Here is a 24,456-nt window from a genome sequence, read left to right on the forward strand (position 1 = left end):
GAACATCTACTTATCGCATGCTGGTCATGCCATGAACCTCTCTGTTCTCGTCTACTGACGACTTGCTATAAGGCCGTCCCCACAACCCCCCCGGACCGTGCACAAGCCAGAATGCGCAGCTCTATATCAACGCGACGCCAGGTACAGAGACAATGCGGATGGTTCCAACTGGACAGATTCCGCTGATTTTGCGACTCAATTTGAACACGCGATCTGTTTTGATTCCTCGTCACCATGTGTATCGAGGAATATCCCACCATGCGCACCGCCCGGATCTCCGCTCCCACCGCTTAACCCAACCCTCCTTCGCGACCCGAAGAACAGCGAAAACAAAGTCAACGGTCAAGTTGAAGGACTTGCCACAGGGCGGGCTGAAACTGGAGCCGAGTAATAATGTCGTGGAGGATGCGCCGCGATACCCGACGGTGGTGCAGGGGCACCGGAACCACATGCAGAAATTCCACAACTGCGTGGTGTTGACGCGAGTAGGGGGATTCTACGAACTATACTTTGAGCAGGCGGAGGAGCTGGCCCCGCTGTTGAATCTGAAACTGGCTTCCAAGAGGACCAGTGCCGGCCCCGTCCCCATGGCCGGTTTCCCGTTCTTCCAGCTGGATCGCTTCTTGAAGACCCTCGTGCAGGATTTGAACAAGTATGTGGCGATCAGCGAGGAGTTCGCAATCAAGGAAGAGGACAAGCTCCGCTCAGGGGGTCTGCTGTTCGACCGCAAGGTGGCACGGATCATCACTCCGGGGACACTGATTGATGAGAAGTTCATGGACCCTTCCCAGAATAACTTTCTGCTGGCTGTGCATATCGACATCCAGGCCCTGAAGGCGCAGTTAGGGAAGCAGCCCGACAACCTAGCCCATCAAATCGTATCTTCGACCGCCCAACCCGTCGGACTCGCATGGTTAGACCTCTCTACGGGCGATTTCTTCACGCAGTCGACCTCACCTCAGATGCTCTCCTCCGCGATAGCCAGAATTGGCGCCCGGGAGATCCTCGTGGACCAGGAGCTCCAAGATCTGATCGGACCGGACGTACAATCGCTGGTCGGATACGACCATCGGCTGATGACCTTCTTCAAGTTTCCCGAGAGAGCGATGCCGATCTCTGAATGGGAGCCATTACTGGAGGGGTCGGACGCGCCGACCCAGACATTTACGCCGGAGGAGATAGCGGCCGGATATGGCCTTCTGGAGTACATCAAAGTCCAGCTGCAGGGGTTAAACATGAAGCTCCAGCCACCCCGCCGCCGACACCTGCACGAATCGATGGCCGTCGACCGGAACAGCCTGAAAGGGCTGGAGATCCTCGAGACGTCGCGCGATGGCTTTGGCAAGGGAAGCCTGCTTCACGCCGTGCGCCGCACCTCGACTAAAAGTGGAGCGCGCCTGCTGAGAGACCGTCTGACGTCGCCCTCAACCTCGCTGGAGGTCATCAATGAACGCCTTGACCTTGTATCTACGTTCCTGGCGGATAGGGAGCTACGAGAACATTTGATCCGTCTTCTTAAACAGAGCTACGATGCTCAGCGTTTGGTTCAGAAATTCACCCTAGGACGCGGTGACGCGGACGATCTCATCTGTCTGTCTCGAGCGATTGAAGCGGCGAAAAACATCAAACAGGTGCTATCGAGTGCCGTCCACGAAACTCGCGACGGCGCGCCAGGTTCCCAGCATGACAACGCCAGCCACAGTGTCCATGCCATGACCAGCCGACTCCATCTCGAAGGACCGGCCTCCTTGGCGGCCCAGATCTTCGCAGCGATTGACGAGGAAGGGCTCCAACAGATACACCGAGCGGAGGACCAGACTGCCTCGGAAGCCGCCCTCTTGGCCCAAGAAGTTGCGACCAACGAAGGTGACCCGGGAGACATGGATGCCCTGCCAAAGACCGTCAGACGGACTCGGGAACGAGCGGGGATAGCGGCCGCCAACCCAATGGCGATCGACACGTGGATTATGAGGCGTGACGCCAGTGACGCTCTGCGGGAATTGCACCAAGCATTGGACCACCTGCAGGATGAAAGCGTGGCGTTGACTCAGGAGCTTCAGGAATCGGTCGGATCCTCTGCGCTGACGTTGAAATGGACCCCTGGACTGGGACACATATGCCATGTCAAGGGTGCCAGGATCTCCCAGGAGGCCCTGGAGGCGTTAGGGGTCACGCGAAGTGTTTCGTCCACTAAGTCTACCCGATCCTTCTACTTACCCACGTGGACGGAACTGGGCGTCCGGATAGACCAAGTCAAGGCGCAGATCCGACAGGAGGAACTGCTGATATTCGAGCGCTTGCGCCGCGAGGTGATTCTCAACCTCGTGAAGATCCGACGGAACGCCGCCGTGATTGATGAGCTGGACGTGGCTTGCTCCTTTGCGACTCTGGCGCAAGAGCAGCGACTAGTCCGTCCGATCCTCACTGACGGGACGTCGCACCGCATAGTGGGGGGCCGACACCCGACCGTCACCCTTGGGCTGGAAGAGCAGGGCCGGCGGTTCGTCAGCAATGACTGTTTCCTGGGGGACACGGAGCGCGTCTGGCTGATCACCGGGCCCAACATGGCCGGGAAAAGTACGTTCCTGCGGCAGAACGCGTTGATCACGATCCTGGCCCAGGTCGGGTCGTTCGTTCCTGCGTCCTACGCCGAGATTGGCATTGTCGATCAGATCTTCAGCCGCATCGGAGCAGCGGACGACCTCTTCCGCGACCAGTCCACCTTCATGGTGGAGATGCTGGAGACGGCGGCGATCCTCCGCAACGCGACACCCCGGTCCTTCGTCATCATGGACGAGGTCGGTCGCGGGACGACGCCCGAAGACGGGACGGCCGTGAGCTTCGCGTGCCTGCACCACTTGCACTACCATAACCGAAGTCGAACGCTGTTTGCGACCCACTTTCACGCCTTGTCAGATATGACGCGGGACTTTGAGGCTTTGGGACGGTACTGTACAGACGTGAAGGAGACAGCTTCTGGGTCCTTCTCCTTTGTGCACCGACTTCGGCGGGGGGTCAACCACCAGTCGCATGCTTTGAAAGTGGCCCAACTTGCCGGGCTCCCCCACGCGACCATCGCATTGGCGCAGAATGTGCGCGACCAGGTGGGCCAGGTGGGCCACCGCAATCATCATCTGTCCACGGCGAAGACCCTCAGGAAAGTGGCCGCCGAGGATGCGCCTCCAATTGCAGCGGCAGGGAACAATGGATAGCTAGCAGTAGGCGGGTAACCTTATCCCCGGAACAGTTAGACCCATAGCCACATGTACCAAATAAAAGTCATGGAATGTTCTTAGAATGTGTCTGTCTTTGTTCCTTGCACGGGTGTCTGGTTCTAGAACAAACACCCAAATTAATACGATCGCCAGCGAGCGACTCCAGCGGAATGAAACTATAAGCCCCGTTCCAAACAATCTGCATCCAATACGCTCATTCTGGATCCACCACCAACTCGGAACAAAACGAACCAAGAAGCTGTCTGTCCTACATCAGGCTGCTAGCCAGGCCCCACAGTACCACTCCGTCGTCGAGTGACCTTCACCGTCGTGGTTTGCTTGGGCCCAGCCGATCTGCAGAGTTTATGCAGCACCGGAACCAGGTCTAGGATAGTTTTGGTCCACCAATCGACTCCCCGGGTGGCTACTGGGTGTGGCTGCGGTGCTTTTCTCCAGAGTCTGACTGAAAGGACCGGAATCTGGTGACATTCTCTTCAAAACCCGTCGAGATGGTGTCCGGGGGGTTTATCTTTCATTGTCTCGTGGCTCGGGTCCACCTCGGTTTAGGTGCCACGACTGACGCTTTTCGTTTTGCAGAGTCGAAGGAGAGTAACCGGGTCATCCAGATGTCCCACCATGGCATTCAAGGAGCTTGTTTATCCCGGGGGAGGACAGAGCGGTTTCACTGTCTTGCAGTGACAGGGGACGTCGACGTGTCAGGGTTTAAGAAGTCACCTGCTTCTGGACATTCACTGTTTGTCTTTTCCACCAGTGATTAGCTCGACTGCAACCTTATCTCCTTCTGGTCAACTACTTCCTCATCTCACTAGAGGCAACAATCTCGCCCTCATGAAGGATCCTGAGAAATCTCCCGTCCCTCAGGACGGCAACATGGATGCCCTCACCATGGCGCTCCCTGGCAGCTCTTCTCTCCTGACCCAGATCAAGCAGTCCAAACAGACCGTCGCGTACTGTCTAGCGTTGGCGTCGGGCATCGTGCTGTATGGCTATGACCTAGTGATTGTCGGAAATGTCTCCTCGATGCCGGCATTCCAGTGAGTTCTCCTCCTTCTATCCCCAGGACACCGTCCACGATGGGTCTCCACAGCAATGGCGAAGGGGAGAATCTTGTATCTAACTCTTCCAGACGCGACTATGGTAGCACCCTCAACGGAAAACTCATCATCCCCTCCATGTGGCTCAGTCTCTGGAACGTGGCCAACCCCATAGGCGGCATCATCGGATCCATCACGGCGGGCTTCGTGCAGGACAGACGAGGCCGTCGCTTCGCCCTGGCTCTCGCAACTATCATATCCGCCATAGGCGTCGCGGTGGCCTACGTGTCTAACCTCTCGGACGAGATCGACACCCGTCGCGGAGTCTTCTTCCTCGCCAAGTTCGTCCAAGGCTTCGCAGTCAACATGGTAATGTGTACCGTCCAAACCTACATGTCCGAGGTCCTCCCCCGCACCCTCCGCGGCCCCATCCTCTCCTTCTTCCCGCTTTTCACTCTCCTCGGCCAGCTCATCGGCAGCGTCGTCGTCAAAAGCCAAGCCAAGCACCTCTCCTCCATCGGCTACCGTCGCTGCTTCATCTCCGAGTGGCCCTTCTCCGCGCTCCCTCTCGTTGTCGCTATCCTCATCCCGGAGAGCCCCACCTACCTCATCCGCAAGAACCGCATCGATAACGCTCGCCGCGCGCAGCAGCGTCTCAGCGGCGCAGGAGCCCACGTGGAAGCCAAAATCGACGAACTGCGTCTGTCAATCCGCCTCGAAGAGGAGCAGGCCAACAGCCACCCCACCACCTACCGCGAGTGTTTCCGCGGCACCAACCTGCGTCGTACCATGATCGTCGTGTACGCCAGCGCCGTGCCTGTCCTGTTCGGTCTGGTGCTCCTCGCGCGCGCAAGCTACTTCCTGCAGATCGTGGGTATGAACGCAGATAATAGTCTCATGTGTCTGGAGGTGGGCATTGGCATTGGCCTCGCTGCTAATATCCTTAGTCTCTGGACGCTGTCGTGCTTCGGGCGCGTCCCGCTTCTTCTGACTGGGCTGGGCATCACTACCGTTCTCTGGACGACGATGGGAATTGCGGGTTGCTTCTCCGGCATTGTCCCCGTCTGGTATGCCTTGCCTCATACCTGCACCTATAATTCTAGTAATTAACACGTTGTGTGATGTATAGGTGGACGGCAGCCATAACCTGGGCCGTAATAGGAGTCTGTGGCGCCGGCGCCTGGCCAGCATCATACGCCGTCAGCGCAGAAGCATCGTCCCTCCGCCTGCGAGCCAAGACCCAAGGCCTAGGATGGTTCACGAACTGCTTCGCAAACGGGGTCTTTGGCGTCGTGTTGCCGTATATCTTCAACCCGGATAAGGGAAACCTGCGCGCTCGGACTGGCTTCGTCTACACCGGGCTCTGTATCGTTACCTGGTTGGGAGTGTGGTTCTTCATTCCCGAGATGAAGAATCGCAGCCCCATCGAGATCGATCAAATGTTTGAAAGACGGCTCCCGGCCAGACAATTTAAGCGCTGGGCGGTGGTTGATGAGAGTGATGCTGAGGGTGGGGAGGCGCGTCGTCCGTCCGAGTGAGGTTCTTTTAATCTATCTTGTTTTCTTTCTTGCTGCTGGATAGGGGGTGAGCTTGGTCGATGATGGGTTTACTGTGTGCATGGTACGAACCATGGTGTCCTTTCGATGCGATGGCTTTACTGAGTGCACGGTATGAATCATGACGACCTTTCGATGAGCCTCTTGACACCGCGGGGTTGAATTATCATGGCTTTTAACGGCCTCACCAAAAGGTTAACTCTAGCCTGTGAAATACATGACAATCGTTATCTACTCCTCGCGTAGAGGTGTGGAATCACTCATCTCTAGTAGTGATACTGGAACAGGCAACATCCCATCAAGTCTGAATCACAGTCACCACACCCAGAAATGCATTGCATGTCTATTTGAGTCTCGTCTATCATAATCTATGGCTCGTGTCTCTTTCAGTCCAGCTACTACAAGTCTATCTTAGGATCTGCCCCCGAAAACCTTCTCATAGCCTACCAGAGTCACCCGGTACCGGGCCTTGCCGTTGTACACCTTCTCGACGGCTTCCTTGCACCCTTGTTCGCTGATATCGATGGTCTCCACCCAACTGTATATAGTCAGATTTAGTCAGCATACCTTCCACACCTAAAGAAGGGGAAGATTGACAACTGCTCACCTCTTCACGTTCTGCTCACTGGCCAGCTTCAACATGTCCTGCACCTCCGTGCGGCTGCCGATGTGACTGGCGGAGATCGCACACCCGGTCGACATCATGTCCTGCGTTTTCAAGGGTGGGAATGGGCGATCGGAGATGCCCACCGTGTGGAAGGTCCCGTTGATCGCCAGAGTGCCGAAGTACGCGCCCAGGTCAAAGCGATCCGTCGCGTCTGTCGTGTTGAGGATGTAGTCAAATGTATGCTTCCACGGCTCGTGCCACTTCTCTTCCGCGGTGCAGATGAAGCCTTTTGCCCCGAGGGCCTTGGCGTCCTCCGCCTTGTGGGGGGAGTGCGAGATGGCGTAGACATCGGCTCCCATGGCAGCCGCAAATAAGATGCCGAAATGGCCGAGTCCACCACTAGACGTCATGTTAGTTGGGGATAGTTCCAGAGGTTGCGAGGCGGCACTTACATTCCAACCACACCAACCGTCTTGCCTGGTCCGATCTTGGCGCGCGAAAGAGGGCTGTAGCAGGTGATGCCCGCACACAGCATGGGTGCGGCGATGCTGGATTCGATGCTGTCGGGAATGGCAAACACGAAGTACTCGTGGGCCCGAATGTGGCTGGCATAGCCGCCGTATGCCATCGACTTGTCCGGATAGTAGCAGTTATAGGTATCTGCTCCTTGGTCAGAATGATGGGTCATTGGGCCAGGGATACTTGGATATGCCTACCGATTTGATGCGGGCAGTAGTTTTCATTGCCCGACTTGCAGATCTTGCACTCCAGGCACGCCCCGACCTGGGCACCGACGCCCACGCGATCTCCGACCTTGACCGTCGAGGTCTGCGGGCCGACTCCAATCACCCGACCGATCACCTCGTGTCCAACACAGACGGGCAGGTGGGCCTGGCCCCAACCGCCGGTGATGGTGTGGACATCGCTGCCGCACACGCCGCACGCCTCAATGGCAATGTCCACGTCACGCTCCCCGAGGGGCTTTGGCTTGAACTACACAACACGAGGCTTAGTGGGAGGGCTTCAAAATTGGCCCAGGCCGAATTACCTCTTGTTTCTGGAATTTGGTCCACTCCTCATGGGAATTGACCATGAAGCCTTCGAAGGTGTCGGGGTAGACCATCTTGATGCGGGGAAGGCGGGTACGATAGGGGACAAACGACGGAATCGCGATTTGGGTATCAACAGAGCCCGTCGGGTTCTTGGTTTACTTTATACATGTTCCAGTCCACTGTGATCCCCGCGGGATACTTTCCCAATGGAGAAGAGGCCTCCGCTTGAGTGGATGATGGCCCCCTACGGCCACGGACGCCACCAGGACCCCATCGAGAACGGGTCGGGGAGGTATGAATGGTGTCAAGAATGGGCCTTGGTGAAGGCTGTAGAGGCAGAGTCGGCTCGGACTAGACCCCAATCGGTGTGGAGTGCACCGCGATTCGACCATGGTGCCATTTTAGGGCGGGGGAAAGTCCCCTAATCTCGGCAAGCACCACACCGGCTCCATTACCCCGCGCTAGGGCCGGTGGAAGCCGATACAGAAGTCGGCCGAGGTGGATATTTTTCAGTAGCAACGATCTGTTGGTTTCAGGCGTATCTTCCCAGGTTGGTGGACTATGTTGGAAAGAGAATAGTCTTGAGACTACATTCCCGGACGGGTGTTTTGCTGCAGTATCTAGACTCGCGAGGGAAGCGATGTGAATGGCCTGTCGCACTGCTTTCTGCCCGGAGATAATCGTCCCAGATCAAGAGGATGAGATGGTTCCGGAGTCTCAGGACGCCATCGCGACCCGCTATCACTACTCGCTCTTCTTGAATATTCTGTCTCGCCGACTGTAAGATCCGGTGGGGCTAAGTACGTGGTATTGAGCCTAATCGGTTTATTGTTCATCAAACTCCTCACCCTCGTCATTGGCTAGGGCGGAATCCCGCCCCGCCATGGTAAGGGAACTCGGGATTCGCTGGTCTACGCCGACAAGAGCGAAGCATCGGCGGACGGATGGCTCTGGTTGGGATCATCGCGTCGGAGCATAGTCTGGAAGTTTGTGGGTTCCTCCTGGGTGCATTTGATCACAGTCGATCCCGTGGTTGTTCTTTTGATGGATGACTCTTGGACACGTCGAGTTCTTCTGTTCTTTGACCATAGAGGTAAGGATTAATGGATGCGATATGGACCAAACCGGATGGATCGTTGAGGATGGATGGCGAGGGGAGAAAGTGAGAGCAAGGAAGGGAAAAAAGAAGCTGAGGAGAGAGAGAGAGAGAGAACGAGGATGAATGATTTGGATGAACAGGTGACTTGTTTGCCTGTTTTGTTTTGTATGATCGGATATTGGCCTGGTTGCCTTATGTCTTCTATCTTCCATCCAGGATCATCAGTCAGTGGAAACAAGATTAATTTTATTATATATCACCATCCATTCTGTTGGATGGGCCATCATTATGGTTATGGTGGATCCATGACACGGATTCCATCGACCAAGATTAGATACACCAGGAGATTCATCATCATGAGTCTAATACGTGAACGCATCAGTCATTGATCAGGCCTGCCTGCCAAAATCAAGTCACTCCAGGGACGACAGTTGTCCTCCGCATTTATACGACTGTCCGCGATAGTTTCGAACGAGCCAACATGCGGATTCGGGAGATGCCATCCCTTAGACCGTCTCCGTCGCCTGCGTCGTCTCAGGAGCACCCTCCCGCGCGGCGGCAGTCTGCACGATTTGCTCCTTCGCGACGGTCTTGTCGTGCAACCGTCGGGCATCGATGATTGATTGAATCGAGGTGGCGAGGAAGAGGACACTGTGAGTAGGATCCAGGTTAGATAAATGCAACCGGGTGAGAATCCACGCGAAGGAAAGAAGCATAGCATACCATTCAACGGCGGTGATAACCACAACCGCCTGCGTCGCCTCGCAAGCAGCGAATTTGCAGTCGCTGGCTGGCGGCAGATCCACACCCTTCAAGATAAGGCCCACCAGCAACATGATGAACGTGCTGATCTCCACCACGGGGATGACCAGGTAGTGGGCGAGCCGGGGAAAGTGCACCGGGGCCAGACCGAGATAGGACGGCGCGATAAAGCCGGTCCAGATGCCGAGGAACAGCATGAATTTCGTCGCATTGTCGAATTTATAGACCGCCAATGCTGTACTCGGTCAGTATCCGGCTTATGCGAGCCCGGGAAGACTGGAGGAGACCTACTGTAGATGATCAGGGCGAAGATGGCAATGCCCAGGAGGACCTGGCAGAGCCGGATGGGCGTCACCCATCCAGTGCGAGCCATGATTGCGAGACGGCAAAGTGCGTGAAGTTGATGGCGTGAAGAAACCGGGGAGTTGGTCCTAGCCGCAAGGTATCCGACGGTCGACAGGAAAAGCAAATGGGTGACCCAACCGACTCAAGAGACGCTGCCCGGTGGGCATGCCCATGCTTTAAGATGGACGGGGGGCGGGTGGGTCTTCAGACAAAAGTCGTCCGATGATAACATAGTGATGGTCGATCACATGGAGAGTGGCCCCAGGGGCGTCCCGTCTCTGGAGTCTGGAGTCTGGAGTCAATTGAAGTCCATCAATTGCTTCATTCGGGCGGGAGACCCAGTCACCATCACGTCGTTCAGCCAGGACATAGGCAGAAGATTTCGACGCAGGGATTCCAGGATACTAATTCCCCCCAAACCAGGTTGGTCGCCTTCTGACGTGGAATGGAACTAGCATTGACGCTATTACCTAGGATTGATTCCCAGGGCGAAAAGCTTGGTGTCAAAGGAGAAAGATCAGCAGTGCATGTGGGTGGACGTGCCTCGGTCCCTTCCTGGCTCGGTTTAGTGTTGGTGGATTCATTGGTTCCCCGTGGGCAAATGTTTATAATATCCATCCTACGCGTTGTCGATCCCTTCCAGTCGCATATCCCGACGAAAAAACCAGTTTTGAGCGTTCTCGTTGTTCCCCGTGGGACCGTGATCAACCCTCCATTTCAGAATCGGCGATCCGCAGGTTCACACAATTCGATTCTCATCTCGAGTAGCCTCTCAATTCCATCCCGCAATATTTGAAGCAGCGCGAAACACCATCGAGACTGTCTACCCCGAACGGAAGCAGTCGAAGTCCAGCGAATGTCTCTTCAAAAGTGACAAGTCCGCCATAGCTATCCTCACGGCCGGACAAGAGCAGCAGCAGAGACAAGCGTGGTGGTCGGGGTGGTAAGTATTCGAACGGAGCATCATCCATTATCACCAGAGCAGTTAAAATGCGGTCGCTCATGGACATCCATGGGAGTCAATTGGGCCATCCCCAACAAGGCGTCCCCACTCAGTGTCGAGCTCTTCGCGCGGTCACACACGCCATCACCCGTGTTTCCCCCCTCCCGCATCCATCTTTGCGCTTCTGAGTTTGATAGTGAGAGCGTGAGAGACAAGTGGGCTAAACTCCAGGCTTGTTAACCCCAGACCAGGCCAGCCATGGCTTGCCGATCGTCAGCCGTTTATGCGCTCGGGAGTTCGCCCGGACACTCCGTGACTCCCCGAGTGAGACCATCCAACTAAAGAATTCGCGCTGTAGGGATGCGTTGGTCAATCCATCCCACCCATAGCTACCATTCATTATGATCAAGCCCAGCCTGCGGGGAAGAAAGATCAATGAGTCTCTCGTATCTCAAAGCTCTTGTCTGAACGTGTGGGAATGGATTGTCAACTAAACTCCCTGACCGAGAGTCAATTTTTCGCATGCACCATTCTGTGCTCTTGGCCCAGCGTTCTTGCCACCGGCTAGGTATTGACACGGTATTCCTCTCTTGACACTCGATAATTGTAGCGTTGGGGAAGTGCTTGGGTGACTTGCGTCATCCTTTCTTGGAGGTGGACTGGAGTGTTGTGAACCTGCAATGATATACTGTAGCTTGTCATTCAACTGTCGTCATTGTTCTGGACATGCCCAGCAGTATGATATAATAGATTGTCAGATCTTGAACTCTGATGATGCAGACCAATAATAGAGTTTCTACGTACAAGAATTGTTTTCTCAAAGCAGAGTCGGATACATTCTTGGATGATTTGCCTGGATAAATCCTTATATAAGATCCTCTTGGTTATACTTGGTCTACTGTTGTGCCCTAGTTTTCATTTGCCAGATACCACTGGGTCAAAAGACTGTTATCTCTGTTGAACAGTGGGACAGGTACTCGGCCGGCCTGTTAGCTGACTTGCAGCCTTCTCTTTTACAATCACACGTGTATATATATCCCGGTCCCCATGGCTTTGCAACTATCCGCGCCTTCTTTCAGGTCCTAAGATTTATCAATATCATCAAAATTTTTGATCGTTTCATCATTCCTCTCATAACATCTAGTCATTAGTAGTAGTCAGACACCTGACATCTTAACTTTAGAACAGCGTGCTGGTTGGATAAAGGGCACGCATCGGAAGCCCACATGTACACACCTTCCATGACGATTAGTCATATCACACGTGACCTCTTGATATATGCCCTTCAGCCCTTGGTCGTCGACGTACATACCAGATAACGGTGTTTGAACCTTATTTTCGCCCGCTATGCGATCGAAACCATACGGGCGGTCAATGTATCTATGTCGGCGATCCACAAAACAAGTGAATCGACCTATATTCTCCTAGATATCAAGGACAACACTCTAGATGACATGACAAGGTTTCACATGTGGATATACGACTTGATCCCGATCCAAATGGCTCGCGTTATGGCCTTGGGACTCTCGAAAAACCCCCTGTTGAAATCGTCGACCTGGCGCTCGTCCGCCTTGACGTGTGGTCGCTGACTGTTTTCCGACGCGTCAACAAGAGAGCAAGGCTAGTAACGAACGCGATACCACAGTTTAGGCGCATCCTCGTTCACGCACCCGCGTTGATTCGCGGCAGCCTCAACCTAGAATCCGCGCAATCCTTTTCCTGTCAGGACCTGTACAAGTCTTTATCGACGGCCGAGTGCGACAGTTGTGGCGACTTCGACGAATACCTATACCTGGTCATTCTATGCTTTACTGCGAGGGCCGACTACCTTACCCTACCGCGGAGGGATGTAACACGCAAGTTCGGACTTGACTCCAAACATATAGCGCGTCTGCCTCACATGAAAAGCTTCCCTGGCTGTTATTCGCCTCGAGCGATCAAATGCCGACGACGTGAAACCCTAGTCGACTGTTCTGCTGCACGACAAGCTGGAATAACCGTTCACGGCACGGTTGATTCCATGGAAAAATACGTGTCCGAAATGATAAACAAGAGACTGGAGAATAATAATTCAGAAGTATCTCGTCGAAGCACAGGTGGAACGCGTCTGCAGCCTCCCAGATAGGAAGACCCCTTCGATGGGCACTGTTCTAACCCCAGGCGCTTCATGGGCATCATACGTGCTCCGTGCTTCAACAGCCAACAGCCATCGCCCGAATGGGGTCTTCACTGCATTGCTTGCAAATCTCATCATTATCATCGACCAACACGAAGTATACCATAACTGGGTATCAGGATCATGTGAGAGAATGTGGGGACATAATAGACGGGCAACATGTTCCCTCAATAATTGTAGAAGCGATGTGATATGAAGCCTTCGTGATTACTTTGCATGCATGCCAGGAGATTGTGAACAATTGCTACTAGCAGATCAGAATCTAAATATCAAGTCTCTCCCAGTTTTTTATCTTGCTTGCTAGTATTCACTTGTTTGTGTAAGTTGTCCTTTGGATGTGGCCACGAACAGTTGCGCCTGTGCCAGTCGCGATGAGAGAATTAGAATAGTATTTTTCCCGCATATCATCTAGCTGTAATGTCATGAATTATGGAAAGTCACGTCCATTGACCTGTGAGTTGGGTGTATGTATGGTTCTGGGTAGAGATAATGATTAGTTGACTGCAGCACGGGAATTAGACCAGGCTTAGAAAGGTTCCTGTAGGATTTGACTTGCTGGGATGAGCCCGTGTATAAACTTCTCCTGGTTATCTAGTCTGTAGACAATTCTTCATTACAATTCAAGAGTTACTGGACAAATGATTTGATGCCTTGATCGGCACCATCATAAATCATAGTGAATGATTTTATCCATGATCCGTGTTAGCATGTATTATCTTGACCATCCAAGCAACAACACCATTTAGCAAGTGGTAGGGTCTCAATTTCCAACCTATTTGGCCTGGGTATGATTATGACCAACAGAAAAGAATGATACTGCTCAGAAGTCACCACGAATTGATCAACTATCCTTCTACGTGGACAATCAAAGTGTCTGATGGAAGGAGTGAGGAGGGGCCTGATATCATGAAACCACTTGAGACATTATACCATGCTGTGAGATGCCAATAAAACGGTAAAACCTGGTAGATAATATTGAATAACAGAGCTTGAATGTACGGAGTAGATCAAGAGCTATCTGCAGATATAAGGAATAGCAATACATATTATTCAATATGCTTAAAGAAAGTCAAAGACTTGCTGGGTCCACCCTGTGCATGATATTCACTAGGGGAATAGTAACTGGGACTGATGACAGTCTTGTCCAGTAGTGATGGTGATCATGACTATCATAATCAATATTTGGTCGATGACTGCATCTATCAAGACATCCCAGTATGATTCTCAACCCAACGGACATGATTCGATCAGATGAAATTCCTGATTGCAATTCCAACAGACCTAATCAGCCGGGGTTTCAGCCTCTTGGTTTTATAGCTTTATCCATTTCTTGAGTATCTCTCCACAGAATTTCTTCTTGACCAGGTTTCATTTCAGCTAATCTAATTAGGTTTTTTTCAAGGCCCCCTGCAGATCAATTAGCCCAAGTGGATCTGTAATAAGATCATGCACGAAGCCGGCCTCATGGTCCTGAGGAAGCCCCAGTATTTAATCATTGCTGTCTGCAGCTCGCCGCATCTTAACGTGTCAGTCTTACGTTGGAGAAAACCTAGCCATCCTAGTTGCTCAAATGAGACATCATGATACTTAATAGTGTAACTTGTCCCATGATTGCCCAACAATATCACGCTGTTCTTGCAGGATCCTTGCCCTGGTCGTCCCTTGAGACCGCAGTCATAATCCAAAAGGTGAATGTGGATGATCCACGAGTCCCAGTCCGGTTCCCATTCTATCTGCTTGGCAAATATTGATTAGGAAAGGGGCCCCATCCTGGTCCCACTAGGGTCTAGGGTCTCCACCGGTAGGGTTCCCTGGTTGTCCAGCGACATTCTCCCCGATGATCACCGAGAACATACTCCGTCTTTCAAACAGAGACAAAGAAAACAGAGACCGTCGAGCGAATGGCGTGTGATCCTGGCTAATATGAATCCTTTCATCCAGCCTCGTTTCCTTCCCCCTGTCAGCTTCCCCTGTCTGAAGCGCGGGGTATCCTCCGATCGGGGCATTCATTTAGGTTTGTTAGCTCGTTTTCTTTTGTTCGCTAAGGAGTCATGTTGGCGGAGAGACCGACAAGGATTTTGGGCCTCTATGATACAGTCTTCCTCTACAGTAGTACACGACTCGGGGGTCTACACCCTCTGATCCACAGTGTGTACATCATCAGTCGAGCTCGATACATGGGGAATATCAAGTTACCTGGACAGGGAGTGGTGGCTTATAGCTCCACGTGGATAGATGCCAGGATAAACATTCACAGAAGCATTGTTCTCGTCTCGTCCGGAGTCCGGACAGACAAACACATGGAGGTGTTGCGCGTGGTGGTGGATCCCCCGCGACGAATCAACTTGCACAAGGAGTCAATAGTGCGATCGATCAGAGATTTTGGGGGTCAATTCATTCCAAATAGTGGGGCCGAACCGGGCCAATCGACTCTATTCGGCCTGTGCCCTGATGGTTGGCTTTGATATCCTTCCATTTCATCGTCTGTCCGCCTGGTCCGCCTTGAGTCAGGGCTCCATCCTTAAGACGAGCTGGTCTCGTCCTCGTGGGGGATAATAGCTCTGCAGACCCAACTTCTCACACGCTCGTTAATTTTTCTTCTTTCCTTCATTTGATATCTGCGCAGGGCTGACCATGGGTTCCGAGTTGGGCATCACCGCTGAGTCCCAACCTCATCCATCATACGACCCAGTCAGTATTTGGTGGGCATGCTGGGCCGGCGTCTGGACGGCCGCAGTGGTGGCCGGCGTGGCCTATCTCATCGCCCGTCGTCGGTCGCCCATCCTGCGCATCCGCGGTCTCGGTCTCTCGCTCGGCGCCATTGTGTTCCTCCATATCTACTGGGCCAGTCTCCAGTTCGGCACGATGATCGGGCCCATCATGCCCGGCGACGCGCAGTACTGGCTCATGGGCACCTACCTGCCCTGCGGAATGGCCTTGTTTCACGCCTCGAACACCCGGTTCCTACATGTCGCCCAGATGCAGAAGCGATACGCCCACCCGGACGACCCGTTTGTCGCCCCGATGACGGATTCCTCGCGCCGTGACGGCTGGATGGGCCGCTTTCGCCGTCGCGGCTACACCACGCGGTCTCTGATCATCGTGGGCATCGCCATCGTCCTGCAGCTGTTTCTCACCGTGCTCATGTGGCTCATTTCCCGCAAGTTTCATCGCACCTGGGGCATCCCAGGCACCGAGGTACACGGGACCCCGATGGAGCAGTTGACAGCTATGGGTCAAGGCTGGGAGTGGTAAGCGCAACACCGGGTCCGAGTTGGAGATTCTGCTAACTAGCAAGGTGGTCCACCATCGTCGGACAGTTCTTCTGGGCCTGGATCGTGGGCCCTATCGTTCTCTGGAGGGCGCGTCACATCCGCGATACGCAGGGCTGGCGCACGCAGACCATCGGCTGCGTGCTTGTCAGTCTCCCTGCCACGCCCATGTGGCTCATCGCGCTTTACGTTCCTGCCATGGAGGTGGTGAACAAGTACTTTATTCCGCCGCAGTGGTTAGTCCTATCATAGTAGATGAGAAATGGAATCGTACTGACAGTCTAGGATCTGTCTCTCCATAATCGGACTCGAGATCTTCACCGTCTTTCTCCCCTGCTGGGAAGTGATGCGCCACCAGACTCTCTGTCAAGAAACGCTCGACGCCATCGCCCAGTGGGAGGCCAAACACCACGTCGACAAAGAGGGGACGGCTATCAGCGAGGTCACCACGGCAGTCGACTCAATTTTGTCCGGCGGTCACCAGTCCTCCACCGGTTCCGCTCAGACCAAAAGCAGCGCCCGCGACAGCATCCTGACCATGGGCGCGCTGGAGCTCGTCCTGGACCGCAACCCCGCCCCGCTGCAGCACTTCGCCGCACTTCACGACTTCTCCGGCGAGAACGTCGCCTTCCTGACCCACGTCACCGCATGGAAAGCCACCTGGCTGCCGCCATCAGGTCCGACGTCCGACGACCCCGACGACCCGCTCCTCCGTGACGCCTTCCGCCGCGCCCTGCACATCTATGTGACGTTTGTCAGCGTCGCGCACGCCGAATTCCCCGTCAACCTCTCGTCGCAGGATGTCCGGAAACTGGACCGCGTGTTCGAGGCGCCCGCGCGTCTTGTCTATGGCGAACACGCGGCGACGGACCCCGCCACGCCGTTCGACGGGTGCATCTTCGACGTGCCTCCCTCGCCGACCGGGTCTGGTGAAGGGGGTGAGACGCTCCTCTCGAGCGCGCCGATGTACTCGGGCGCGGTACCGGCGGGGTTTAGCGCAAGCGTGTTCGACGATGCCGAGGAGAGTATTAAGTACCTGGTTTTGACCAACACGTGGCCCAAGTTCATCAAGTATCGACGGAGCTCGACAGATAGGAGCAGTCTAGGCGCGGATGTTGTCTAGCGTGCTTTCGCACTCTCTCCTTTGCGTTCCTTTTATTTATTCGAAACGACTCTCACTCTTCGGGTATCACGAACCGGGACTGTACATAATGCGGGGGGAGCTGGACGGTTGGATTGGGTGGATATAATGGAGATACCCATGCGTGATGTGACATAATCGATCCTTAATAATGTATGATTTATCGTGTTGTATAGGAGGACAGCTGTCTGCCTGTGGCTGCTGTGTAGCTTGATATCGTCGTCTCACTTATACCTCTGTCTCAGACACTGACCGCTCGGATTGGTTTTGTAACCAGACTAACACTCGGATCCTCGCTAAGCGATGGAACGGTAAGGGGAGATATGAGAAGACCAGGTCACTGGCGTTGGCGCAGCGAACAGAACTGGATCGGACTGATCGGTTGGCCATGATTGGAGGGGAGGGGCAGATGCTGACGATTGATATCCAGACCAGAGCAAACAGGGGTGCATCGTTCAATCCATGGTTTCAGTGATGGAGAAAAAGTGATTGAGTACAGAGAATGAAGAACTCGACTAGGTTTTCAGTCCAGAAGACCTAACTCGCGTCTCCTTTCTGTCCTCCTCCTGAAACCCATCTTGGAGCTGTCATATTCTTGGGATTCAAGCAAAAGCTTATCAGTGTCTGTCGTATGATGCTAGTGCTGATTTGACGACGCGGCGTAGACTAACGAGGATTTCCCTGCTAAGCCAGCCTTATTCTTCTCTCACTATCGTTCCCATTCCGTGTTGGACGGCGGCGAGCGGAGAGCGTGGGATCCACAATCTGACGCCACGACGGCGCCCACCACCTGTTAGCCCAATTGATTGGATGGAGGAAGTTGTTTCCCTGTCCACCGCTGGAGGATCTGAGATTGGAGAGCTCTGTGGGTGACACGATGACTCTCCTGTACGCGCTGACCCACCCTGCTCCTCATACTCGATTCGGCCGTTCGTATGAGACAGCTCGATCCTGCGTTCAGACCGTCTGATGTATCAACCGGAGATTGACTGACTGGAACAGTCCGTGACAAAAGCTGAGTATGGCTTATTTGGCTAACTAATGGACAATCGAGGGGGATTTCTTCGATGACCTGACGTGAAGTTGTATGAAGTACCCCATCTCCTCTATTTTGATCTGTATGGTTAACCAGTGGGGATGTACCACACGTGCTATTCCTCAAATGGTGGGAGACTCGATCCAAAAGGGGAAAAAGATGAACAGACGCCCGAAAACAGTTCAGGCGACAGATCTAGTCCAAAGGATCAGTCAAAGGATCAGTGAAAGGGTCAGTTCACAGGATCAGTGATAAGATCAACCCTATGGAGACTAGAACACCACGATGTCCGCAGGATCTCCGTTCAGCTAGACCATTCTCCTCTCATTCTATACTCAATCAACTGCATTGTGAGAACTGTCCCTCCTGCTTAGAAAAATATAAGCCAAGAGGCGGAGAAACCGACAGATTGGAGAGGAGAAGCAAGGACGAGAAGATGGGAATAGTGGCATCTGACTGGTGGGCAGCCCCTCTTTCAGGCGTCCCAGCACGCCTTTTCCTCTAATTCTGCATCCTGCCGGCCACATCCTCCCAGCTGAACGTTGTGAATCCTTGGCACATCTTTTCTTCTTTTGATTTTCCTGTTTCCCGCCTGTTTCTGGTGTTTTTGTCCACAAGATCCGAGCCCAAACCAGCCCCAATCCGCAGCCAAGTCTCCAGCCCATTCTCCAGCCCCAGTTCTTACAAACAATCTCTATCCTTACCCTATCCACATCAATATACAACATCCTTTATTCAAGCCTCCTTCAGTCTCCTCATGGACGCCAAGTAACCCCATCCACAGAACATCCCAGATGAGGTGGACGAGAGTGGCCGCGATCGTTCCGGTCTGGATCGCCCTGTCGAGCCAGCAGCCCAAAGATCCCCTCGACTCATTCTGTCGGATCTTTGGTCATCAAGCGGCCGTTGTTGATCGAAGGTGCCATCATCAACCCCTCTACTTACCAACATCCAGTCACTAAACTCCTCAGAATCTACGTCGATGGCGGCTTCGTCAATCATGGCTCCCTCCCGCAAGATCCCAAGAACTACACCAGTCTCTCACCCCCTCTTACCCCCCTGCAGATGATCCAATCTGACCCTTACAGACACCGCATTGCTCGACGCAGACCTCGACGTCACCAACCTGGGCATGCCCATCCTCCATAGCAACCTGAGCAAGCCCGGCAAAGTCCCCGACGTCAACGGGGCCATCCTGTGGACCGACCCCGTCAACAAAATCCTCTACCTCTACGGCGGCGAATACTCCGAGGGCGAACCTGACTCCTTCTCTCTTTGGGCCTATGACATCGCCTCCAGCAAGTGGAAGTCCATGTCCACTGACCCCGAGAACCGCGACATCCAGCGAGCTGGTTACGGCGCCGGCGCCGTAGTCGAGGGCGGCGAGTTCGCCTACTACTACGGGGGATGGCTGTCCAACGCCTCGGTGCCCTCGTGGGGATCGCGTCCGCCCTTGGCCCTATCATCCCTTCTGATGTACAACATGGACCAACACACGTGGACCAATTCATCCGGCCCCGACTCCATCGGTCGCGCCGAGGGCGCGATGGTCTATCTCCCCGCAAGCGACCGCGGCATGTTGGTCTATTTCGGCGGCCTGCAGGTGCCCGATGGAACAGGGGAGGTCACTCCGCAGCCCATGAATGTAAGATGTCCCACGGTCGGGTCTCAAGGAGGGCAACAGCGCTGATAAGAAATAGGAAATCCTCCTGTACGACATCGCCAACAGTAAATGGTACACGCAAAAGGCAACCGGTCAAGTCCCCGAGGATAGAAGACGATTCTGTGCCGGGGCGACGTGGGCGTCCGACTATTCCTCGTACAATATCTATCTCTACGGGGGATCGGAGATCTCGGAAGGCGTGGGTTTCGACGACGTCTATATCCTGTCCCTCCCATCCTTCAAGTGGATCAAATGGTGTGTCTTTCGTCCTATCTATTGCCAAGAGACCGATTGACAGATTAGGTATCCCACCGAGCCCGGCCCGGGCTATCCCCATCACTCGCTGTCGTGCAATGTCGTAGACGGCGCCCAGATGATGTACGCCCCTTGAACGTATCGAACGTATGAGTCAATCTCTAATCTGTGTCAGTATCATCGGCGGGGTCTTCACCAATACCACCATGTGCGACGTGCCCAACGTCTACGCCATGCACAACATGGACCTGGGCAAACAAAACCCGGACTCTGCGCCGTGGTACCAGTTCCGACCCAATCTCACGACCTACAAAGTCCCTCCCGAGATTGTCTCCGCCATCGGAGGATCGTACGTCTCTCCCTCCCAAACCCCACACCAGTCCTGACCTATCTAGTGAATCTGGAAAAGCCAACGTGACCTCTCCCAAGGGCGGCTTCGGCGACCGCGATCTCAACACCTACTTCCAGCGTGTGTATACACCCCCACCCCGAACCCCCAGTCGCACCCCCGAAAACGACGATTCCACCCCCGTCGGAGCCATCGCTGGCGGCACCGTTGGCGGTGTGGCCGGGGTCTGCATCATCGTAGGTGGACTGTACCTCTGGCTTCGCCGGCGTCGGAAGCAAAAAGAGGCACCTGTCGAGGAGGCCGTCTCGACGCCATCCGCCCCCGAGACGAAACCACCAACGATATACGAGCTGCCTACCCAGCGAGAGCATCCCATTGGGGAGCTGGCAAACACCGCACCGGTGGAGCTGGAATCCCCCGGTGTGACCAAACACTTTTCCTTACCGGGGGATCATCATCAATACCCACATCCGCCGCCTCACGGTCGGGACCCGTCGAGTCCGTCGGCGGAGCTGCCTGTTTGAATTCAATACGTGGTGATTGAAGTGATCTGACCTGTTTATAACCTAATTCGTTACATTGACGTGAGGAATCCGCGGGCATCAAGAGGGTTATGTATTATCTGTCATAGTAGCCATGACGCTGTAATCTTTTAATGAAGAAGACGTATTTAAACCGACACCACCTGTTGCTCGCATGGGCCTTAAGACGAAGCTGCGTTGCTTGTAGGATTCGGGATTGATTCTTTCGACATCAGGTTTTGAGGGTCAACTTCCGATGGTATTCGACATGCAATCGTGTTGGACTACATCGTACGCATCGGATGTCCACTGGTCCTTCGTAGGAGTATACTTAGAAGTCTCACAGGCCGAGTACGAGGTGGTCTGTGATACCATTGATTTATTCCAAGAACTGTCAATCTTAATATGGGGAGTCTAATCTTACAGGCATCCCAACTCTGATCCATGGATGGGGAGGGTTCGAAGTTTAGACAGAAGCCCCAAAAGAAGCATGGAGAGCCAATCGATATTATCAAACTTACCATCAGCTAACTAACGCCGATGGTCTGAAATGGTAACCGACATCCGTGACAGACCACTAAGCTGGGGTGACCCGATGTTTTTGTCTGTCGAGGAATCTCACAGCGATCAACATCAGGGCATTATTCACTTTCGTATGAAATCACCCAAGAGCTTTCAAGTAGCGCGGTGCAACCATAATTCATGGTAATCAACCAGTCACATCTTCGCTCGGGGCTTTGCCTCAATTTTCTCAGCCCCAGTAGGTCTGCCGTGTCCCATAGCAAGATGAGGATCGAAAATCAGGGCCTGCGACATGCGTCGCACCGCTTTGCGAGCAGTAGGAGCTTGCCCATCCCTTCCGTACGTTGCGAGATAAAACAAGATGAACAGCACCAGGTATGAACTGATTGATGCAATTCCAGAAAACGCGGCAAACTCTTCGCCAGCACACGAGCCGCAGTTCGGTAGCCATGGGAAGGATCTAAGCGTCTGCCCACGCAGCATTCGCTCGGTGCGGTTCGGTGCGGATTTTCCAGTGCAGCTATGCCACTCTACTATGCAGGTTCATTATAACAGCTAACAACCGGCAGGTTGGGACATCAAATTCAAACAAGACTCCGTAGAATGTGGGTTTTATGTGAAGTTATAATTCGGATCTTACGAGGCTTAACATGACTATAGGTACTGTCAAGTGATTAGAGAAAGAAGAAGTATATTCTCTGCCGGTTATTGATCATAAAACCTCTCGGGCATCATAGCTGCACATGTTCCAATCTCATGAATATGGGGAAGATCGCGCAGCCAGCTGACATGAAACTCGACCAGGTGTACACAGAAGAATTATTAAGAAAACAGGGAGAAATAGAATACAAAAACAAGAACACACAAAAAAAGAAAAGGTAATGGAGATACACCAAATCTATCTTTCACGATCTATGCATGCACACGCGGGAGCAAGAAAACATGCATGTAGCCAGGGGTATTCGAATGAGCATCGGGGGTGGTTAGAACCGTCGCGATGCGTAAGTTTTCAATGAAAAGAGCGACGAGTAATTTAATCCCCGCCCTGCTTCTCCTGGACCTCGTCCTTGGAAGAGCCGCTGCCGAGGCCGATCTCGCTCTGGTGGGGGGCGACAGTGTTGGTGTCGAGTCCAAGCGCCTGGCACTGCTGGGTAATCTCGGCCATACTGAGCTTGGGCAATTCCTGGGCAACCTTGAAGGGCCAGCGTTTCTCGACATGGGCCTTGGCGTAGATGATGTCGATTTCCTCGAGTTCACGACCAGCAGTCTCCACAATGAAGAAGTAGCTGATCGGGACGGCGATAAAGTTCATAATAGCAAAGAAGAGATAGACACCCCAGGAGGAGGTGGCAGCAAAGAGAGGAGTGAACATGACAACAGCGAAGTTGGTGATCCAGTTAGTACAAGTGGAGGCGGCGGCACCGGCAGTACGGGTCCGGAGAGGATTGATCTCAGGAGGGTAGATCCAGGGCAGAGGCAGGATAGTAAAAGCAAAGATGACAATAAAGAGAAAGATGCCAACAATAGCCCCCTTCGAGTTCTCCTCAGTCTCTTTAATCAAGCAAGCAAATGTGATAACAAAGGACAAACCCTGACCAAACCAACCAAATAGATAGAGATTACGACGACCGACTCTCTCAATCATGAAGAATGAGGGGATAGTGGCAAGAGCATAGACAGTAGCAAAGACACCACCCATAGTCAGAGCCATACGGTGGTCAAGTTTCAGGTTTTCCTCGAAGAGCAGGGTGGAGTAGTAGATGGCAGCATTGCAACCAGTGAACTGCTGGAAGAACTGACCAGCACAACCAAGGAGAAGACGCTGGAATTCCTGAGTCTTGCCGCCGGTAAAAATGACCTTCCAGCTCGCCTGAGAAGCACGGGTCATTTCAACATCCGCCTTCATGAAGTTAAACTCGCTAAGAATAACATCCGAGTCGGCAGGCTCGCGCTTGAGCTTGCCAAGAACCTCGCAGGCCTCCTTGCTATAACCGCGCATAACAAACCAACGGGGGGAGTCAGGGAGTGTCAAAGCACCAAACACGACAATTAGAGCAAAGAGGATTTGAAGCGCAACAGGGAAACGCCACTGCACAGACTGGTCGACGTAGGAGAGGCCAAAGACAACCCAGTAGGCAATAAAGGTACCAACCGCAATCAGTGCACCCTCAAAGCAAACAAGTAGACCACGGTTATGTGAGGACGAACACTCCGACTGCCAGACCGGGATGGTAGCAGTGTTGAGACCGTTGCCAATACCAGAGATAACACGGCCGACAACGAACTGGCCGAGACCCCACTGGGGGCCAAAGGAAGCGCAAGAGATGGTGGCGCCAATGATGAGGATGGTGGCACCCATGACAATCAGGCGAGTGCGGCCAATGACCTCACCGTAGAACATGGAGAAGAGGGCACCGAAGAAACAGCCGATTTCGTAGCAGGAGGTGACACCACCACGCAGAACGTTGATGTGCTTGTAGACGTCGATCATGTGGTTCGAGTCGGCGCCATCGGGCATCTTCAGAACGGGGAAGTCCTTGACGAACTCGTCACCGGCAATGATACCAGACATCATACCCTGGTTGTAACCGAAAAGCGAGAAACCCATGACGGCCGTGAAGGTGATGGCCCACTGCAGGGGCTTGCCCGACAACCCGCAGGTTGACGTCCACATGTTGGCGGGATCAGGAGTCAAAGAGAAGTGAAAGGAGGAGATGAAGATTTCCGGTTTGGTCTCATAATCATGAATACCTTGGGGCAATCCGAATGGAGCAGCGCGCACTGGAGCAGCGCGCACTCTTATAATTTCTACGCCCTAGGCACCCCCTCCTCGAGTTATTGTCCTTCTTGGCCTGGCTCCACGGCGGGGAACGCTTGGTCTCGGCGC

The 24,456-nt window shown here is 53.6% G+C and overlaps 8 protein-coding genes across 8 annotated transcripts; 5 read left to right on the forward strand and 3 right to left on the reverse strand.

Annotated features, from left to right (window-relative positions):
- Positions 1–7: 7 nt before the first annotated feature.
- Positions 8–3,263, forward strand: BDW47DRAFT_109404 (mismatch repair ATPase MSH1). The gene has a single exon (XM_024813462.1). The coding sequence runs from the start codon at positions 153–155 to the stop codon at positions 3,210–3,212; it is 3,060 nt and encodes a 1,019-aa protein (XP_024670076.1). The 5' UTR covers positions 8–152; the 3' UTR covers positions 3,213–3,263.
- An 858-nt stretch (positions 3,264–4,121) lies between these two features.
- BDW47DRAFT_119083 (MFS general substrate transporter) lies at positions 4,122–5,808 on the forward strand (the record flags this gene model as incomplete). The annotated part of the gene is made up of 3 exons (XM_024815295.1): positions 4,122–4,270; positions 4,363–5,337; positions 5,400–5,808. The coding sequence occupies 3 exons, from the start codon at positions 4,122–4,124 to the stop codon at positions 5,806–5,808; spliced, it is 1,533 nt and encodes a 510-aa protein (XP_024670077.1).
- Positions 5,809–6,129: 321 nt separating this feature from the next.
- BDW47DRAFT_54813 (NAD(P)-dependent alcohol dehydrogenase) lies at positions 6,130–7,586 on the reverse strand. Its single transcript, XM_024819287.1, has 5 exons — positions 7,482–7,586; positions 7,150–7,426; positions 6,886–7,093; positions 6,434–6,832; positions 6,130–6,364 (listed from the first exon to the last, which is right to left on the reverse strand). Exons 1-5 carry the CDS (start codon positions 7,554–7,556, stop codon positions 6,238–6,240), a joined length of 1,086 nt encoding a protein of 361 aa, XP_024670078.1. The 5' UTR covers positions 7,557–7,586; the 3' UTR covers positions 6,130–6,237.
- A 1,405-nt stretch (positions 7,587–8,991) lies between these two features.
- On the reverse strand, positions 8,992–9,823 carry BDW47DRAFT_54825 (MARVEL domain-containing protein). Its single transcript, XM_024819288.1, has 3 exons — positions 9,638–9,823; positions 9,308–9,581; positions 8,992–9,235 (listed from the first exon to the last, which is right to left on the reverse strand). The coding sequence occupies exons 1-3, from the start codon at positions 9,717–9,719 to the stop codon at positions 9,091–9,093; spliced, it is 501 nt and encodes a 166-aa protein (XP_024670079.1). The 5' UTR covers positions 9,720–9,823; the 3' UTR covers positions 8,992–9,090.
- Positions 9,824–11,860: 2,037 nt separating this feature from the next.
- On the forward strand, positions 11,861–12,918 carry BDW47DRAFT_119085 (uncharacterized protein; the record flags this gene model as incomplete). The annotated part of the gene is made up of 3 exons (XM_024815296.1): positions 11,861–11,938; positions 12,097–12,711; positions 12,760–12,918. 3 exons carry the CDS (start codon positions 11,861–11,863, stop codon positions 12,916–12,918), a joined length of 852 nt encoding a protein of 283 aa, XP_024670080.1.
- A 2,442-nt stretch (positions 12,919–15,360) lies between these two features.
- Positions 15,361–17,328, forward strand: BDW47DRAFT_54843 (uncharacterized protein). The gene is made up of 3 exons (XM_024819289.1): positions 15,361–16,061; positions 16,109–16,318; positions 16,368–17,328. The coding sequence occupies exons 1-3, from the start codon at positions 15,445–15,447 to the stop codon at positions 17,203–17,205; spliced, it is 1,665 nt and encodes a 554-aa protein (XP_024670081.1). The 5' UTR covers positions 15,361–15,444; the 3' UTR covers positions 17,206–17,328.
- Positions 17,329–18,391: 1,063 nt separating this feature from the next.
- On the forward strand, positions 18,392–21,228 carry BDW47DRAFT_109422 (uncharacterized protein). The gene is made up of 8 exons (XM_024813463.1): positions 18,392–18,718; positions 19,044–19,178; positions 19,231–19,295; positions 19,348–19,904; positions 19,960–20,177; positions 20,226–20,300; positions 20,353–20,526; positions 20,573–21,228. Exons 2-8 carry the CDS (start codon positions 19,054–19,056, stop codon positions 21,048–21,050), a joined length of 1,692 nt encoding a protein of 563 aa, XP_024670082.1. The 5' UTR covers positions 18,392–18,718; positions 19,044–19,053; the 3' UTR covers positions 21,051–21,228.
- Positions 21,229–22,244: 1,016 nt separating this feature from the next.
- On the reverse strand, positions 22,245–24,301 carry BDW47DRAFT_109426 (general substrate transporter). The gene has a single exon (XM_024813464.1). The coding sequence runs from the start codon at positions 24,241–24,243 to the stop codon at positions 22,603–22,605; it is 1,641 nt and encodes a 546-aa protein (XP_024670083.1). The 5' UTR covers positions 24,244–24,301; the 3' UTR covers positions 22,245–22,602.
- Between the last annotated feature and the right edge of the window lie 155 nt (positions 24,302–24,456).

The sequence above is a fragment of the Aspergillus candidus genome, assembly GCF_002847045.1.
Source record: "Aspergillus candidus strain CBS 102.13 unplaced genomic scaffold BDW47scaffold_39, whole genome shotgun sequence".
NCBI classification, from domain to species: domain Eukaryota; kingdom Fungi; phylum Ascomycota; class Eurotiomycetes; order Eurotiales; family Aspergillaceae; genus Aspergillus; species Aspergillus candidus.

Coding starts and splice junctions, on each gene's coding strand:
- BDW47DRAFT_109426 (XM_024813464.1), bottom strand. CDS start 24,243: ATGTGGACGTCAACCTGCGGGTTGTCGGGCAAGCCCCTGCAGTGGGCC.
- BDW47DRAFT_109404 (XM_024813462.1), top strand. CDS start 153: ATGCGGATGGTTCCAACTGGACAGATTCCGCTGATTTTGCGACTCAAT.
- BDW47DRAFT_109422 (XM_024813463.1), top strand. CDS start 19,054: ATGAGGTGGACGAGAGTGGCCGCGATCGTTCCGGTCTGGATCGCCCTG. Junction 19,179..19,230: donor GCGGCCGTTGTTGATCGAAG/GTGCCATCATCA, acceptor TAAACTCCTCAG/AATCTACGTCGATGGCGGCT. Junction 20,301..20,352: donor GTAGACGGCGCCCAGATGAT/GTACGCCCCTTG, acceptor AATCTGTGTCAG/TATCATCGGCGGGGTCTTCA.
- BDW47DRAFT_54813 (XM_024819287.1), bottom strand. CDS start 7,556: ATGGTCTACCCCGACACCTTCGAAGGCTTCATGGTCAATTCCCATGAG. Junction 7,427..7,481: donor CCAAATTCCAGAAACAAGAG/GTAATTCGGCCT, acceptor CGTGTTGTGTAG/TTCAAGCCAAAGCCCCTCGG. Junction 7,094..7,149: donor CTACTGCCCGCATCAAATCG/GTAGGCATATCC, acceptor ACCAAGGAGCAG/ATACCTATAACTGCTACTAT.
- BDW47DRAFT_54843 (XM_024819289.1), top strand. CDS start 15,445: ATGGGTTCCGAGTTGGGCATCACCGCTGAGTCCCAACCTCATCCATCA. Junction 16,062..16,108: donor ATGGGTCAAGGCTGGGAGTG/GTAAGCGCAACA, acceptor CTAACTAGCAAG/GTGGTCCACCATCGTCGGAC. Junction 16,319..16,367: donor TACTTTATTCCGCCGCAGTG/GTTAGTCCTATC, acceptor CTGACAGTCTAG/GATCTGTCTCTCCATAATCG.
- BDW47DRAFT_54825 (XM_024819288.1), bottom strand. CDS start 9,719: ATGGCTCGCACTGGATGGGTGACGCCCATCCGGCTCTGCCAGGTCCTC. Junction 9,582..9,637: donor CTTCGCCCTGATCATCTACA/GTAGGTCTCCTC, acceptor GACCGAGTACAG/CATTGGCGGTCTATAAATTC. Junction 9,236..9,307: donor GTTATCACCGCCGTTGAATG/GTATGCTATGCT, acceptor TCCTACTCACAG/TGTCCTCTTCCTCGCCACCT.